Raw genomic sequence first — 3,433 nt, 5'->3', positions numbered from 1 at the left:
ATTAATGTATGTATACTGAATGAATGAATGAATGAATGAATGAATGAATGAATGAATGAATGAATGAATGAATGAATGAATGAATGAATATTAGGTACCGATAAAAACCCTGGATCATTCAGACCCTTAAAACGCTAAGCATTTTTGAGAGTCTTGAGCTCTTTTCTGAAATATTTTAAGGAGATTATCTTAATAAAAAAATATCTTAATTTTATTTTTTTTATTTATTCATTGATTTATTCTTTTTCTTTCCTTTTTTCTCTTTCTTTATTTCTTTATTTGAATGTATAACTATGATTACCTGTTTTTTTTGTTTTTTCTTCATGTGAATTAATGTATGGTTGTATATGTAGATATGTGTATATCTATTATTTATAGTATATTACTATATTTACGTTATTGTTACTTTCTGTTTGACCTAAGATGAACCAAATAAAAGCTTAAAAAAAAAACTGCTAAGCATGAAACTTTGGCACATCATTTGTCTCTGAATGATAAAATAGGGTGTCAAATCCCACAGCATGAAGCTGATGCATACAGTGTCTAAAGAGCAGAACAATGTGTGCCAGAGTTTTTCTTCAGTCTCAGCCCGTGGCGTTGGATCTGAGGACTGTTGTGTTGTATTGTCTCTCTGCAGGTGGTTTGAGCCGTTTGTTATCCAGTGGTTGGATGAAAATGAAGATGTAGCGATGGATTTCCTCAACGGAGCTCTAGAGAGAGATAAAAAAGATGGGGTGAGTTTCTCGCATTGTTACTTTGCTTCAGTAGAGCTTTTCATTTGTAAATCGGCAAACAGTCTAACGCCGCAGTTATCATCTAAAGGCTGCATTTCTCTTCTGCTTTTATGAAGCTTCTGCAAAGTTCCTATTTACGAGTTTTAAAATTGTAATTATGACGGTCAGGATGAAGTGAACGCACCGGATGAGTTTATTTCTTTCTCTCGATTTTGCATCCCGACAATGACGGGACACTTTATAGCGCCCTAACAAAATGAAGTGCAAGGGATACACTTTGTTTGTGTGATTAATGATTTATTTCTGTATTAATCACTGTCGTTCTGCACATATAATATAATAATGGGAAATGTCACCTGTCTCCTTGTAAACCAGCTAAATTAGTATTTTTGGCAAGCTATTCACTGTTATTCATCATCAGTACACAAATGAATGTTGCACAATCAACATTCACAGTTCATCTTAATTATGATCAATATCAGTTTCTGTGTTTCTTTAACCTTCATGTTGTGTTCCAGTCATTTTGACCCGGAGAGGATGTTCTTTTTCTGAAAAATGCTGTTATTGCATTCAAAATTGCTTATAAATTTCACGTTATGCCATATTATTACTAAATCTTGGATTCAATCTTTTTGTCTACTTGATTTCTTTCAGTTAGCACAGGTTTTGTATTGCTTTTTGAAACTGACTGATAATAAGCCTTATTGATCTGAGCTCATGCACTGCTTGTTAATAAAAAAACGTGCGGATAAACTGCCAAATTTAAAGCATTAGGATGATGAGCATTTGTTAAATAACAGAACAAACATTTCATTTGTAACATTATAAATGTCTTTTGATCAATTTGATGCCTGGCCGAATTGAAAGTATAACATTAAATGGTAGTACTTTACAATAAGGTCCCATTAGTTAATGCTAGTTAACACATTAAATAGCATTAACTAACAATGAGCAATACAGTTCATCCATAACAGTATATATTAATCTGTGTTAATGTTAGTTAATAAAATTAAAATGGTTCTTTGTTAGTTCATGTTAGCTCTAGTCCATTAAATAATATTAACATTTTAACTATTTTTTTAATAATATACATTTTGATTTTAATAATGCATTAGTAAATGTTGAAATTAAAATTAATAAAAAAAGAATAAATGCTTAAGAAGTATTTTTCTTTGTTTATTCATGTTAATGTTATATAGTTACCTGATGTTAGCAGAAAGAACCTTAAGTTACAAATTAAAATAAATTAAATTATACTAACTTAAATGAAATTAGATTAATTTAATTATATTGTTAGTTCATGTTAATGTTATGTAGTTAACTAATGTTAGCAGAAAGAACCTTAAGTGTTACAAATTAAATTAAGTTAAATTAAATTAAATTAAATTAAATTAAATTAAATTAAATTAAATTAAGTTAAGTTAAGTTAAGTTAAGTTAAGTTAAGTTAAGTTAAGTTAAATAAAATAAAATAATATAATAAAATCTCACTGACCCAAAACGTACTGTTTATCATATGAAAAAGAGCATCAAAAAAACTCATAAAACGTCTATTGTTTTGGTGAATTAAAGACATTTTCAGTTTTATTCTATAAACAAAGGACAAAATGAAGCTTTTCTGGGGTCCTTGAATCACTACTGAAGAACCATGCCATTTCTGAGTGCATATTGGCAAAATTATCTACAAATAATGCTTTTTCACTCCAAAACTGAGATGCATAAGTTTAGATCAGTGAGGCTTATGATCAATCAGTTTCAAAAAGGAACACAAAACCTGTGCTAATTGAAGGAAAGCAAGCCGAACACAAGATTTGGTACAGCAATTTTCAAAAGGTTGGTCACTTTTGACTAGAACAAAGGGTTAATTGCAAATCTGAACTAAAGTCAAAATCACTAGTAAAACAATATTATGCGTTATAAATGCGTTAATTCTTCAGTTCAAGGCAGCAGTTGAACAGCTTTATAACAATTTCAGTTTCGATAAGCTCTCTCTCTTCGGATACGAGCATGAATATTAGAGATATTTTTCTCTTTAATGACATTTGCACTGTGAATTCATAGACACGTGCATGTGCGACACGATGAATGGGATCAGACGTGTGGATAAACTGAAAGCATTAGGCTGATGAGTGTTCGTGAAATAACGAACAAACGCTTCTGATGTGAATATGAGCTGCTCAATGCTCCCCTCGCTGGAGAAAACAAATCACCGGCGAGATTGGTTTCATATGATAATTGCTTTCACCTGAAAAACACAAATCATTTAGTGCTCTTAATATCGGCCAATGCTGTGATGAACGGCCAGGTTATTATACACTATCGGTCAAAAGTTTGGGATCAGAATGATTTTTAATGTTTTTACAGGAGTTTCTTCTGCTCATCAAGGCTGCATTTATTTGATCAAAAATACATTTCTGTAAAAAATTGTGAAATATTATTATGATGTAAAATAACGTTTTTCTATTTTAATATACATTAAAATCTAATTTATTTCTGTGATGCGCAGCTGAATTTTCAGCATCATTACTCCAGTCTTCAGTGTCACATGATCTTCAGAAATCATTCTAATATGCTGATTTATTATCAGTTGTGCTGCTTCATATTTTTTTGGAAGCTGTGATACTTTTTTCAGGATTCTTTGATGAATAAAAAGTTCAAAAGAAGAGCATTTATTTAAAATAGAAATCTTTTCTAATAATA

General features: G+C 30.5%; 1 protein-coding gene across 2 annotated transcripts in view; it reads left to right on the top strand.

Moving 5' to 3' along the window:
* Positions 1 to 643: 643 nt before the first annotated feature.
* The window catches only part of LOC107659092 (protein unc-13 homolog B-like), a 50,687-nt gene continuing 47,897 nt past the window's right edge, over positions 644 to 3,433 (top strand). For both annotated transcript variants that reach the window (XM_016447928.1, XM_016447922.1), the window contains exon 1: positions 644 to 734. In XM_016447928.1, the coding sequence (XP_016303414.1) occupies positions 690 to 734 (45 nt within the window). In that variant the 5' untranslated portion in view covers positions 644 to 689. The remainder of the gene's footprint in view (positions 735 to 3,433) is intronic.

The sequence above is a fragment of the Sinocyclocheilus anshuiensis genome, unplaced genomic scaffold, assembly GCF_001515605.1.
Source record: "Sinocyclocheilus anshuiensis isolate Anshui unplaced genomic scaffold, SAMN03320099.WGS_v1.1 scaffold1010, whole genome shotgun sequence".
Lineage (NCBI taxonomy): Eukaryota > Metazoa > Chordata > Actinopteri > Cypriniformes > Cyprinidae > Sinocyclocheilus > Sinocyclocheilus anshuiensis.
This window is presented reverse-complemented; position numbering and strand designations above follow the sequence as displayed.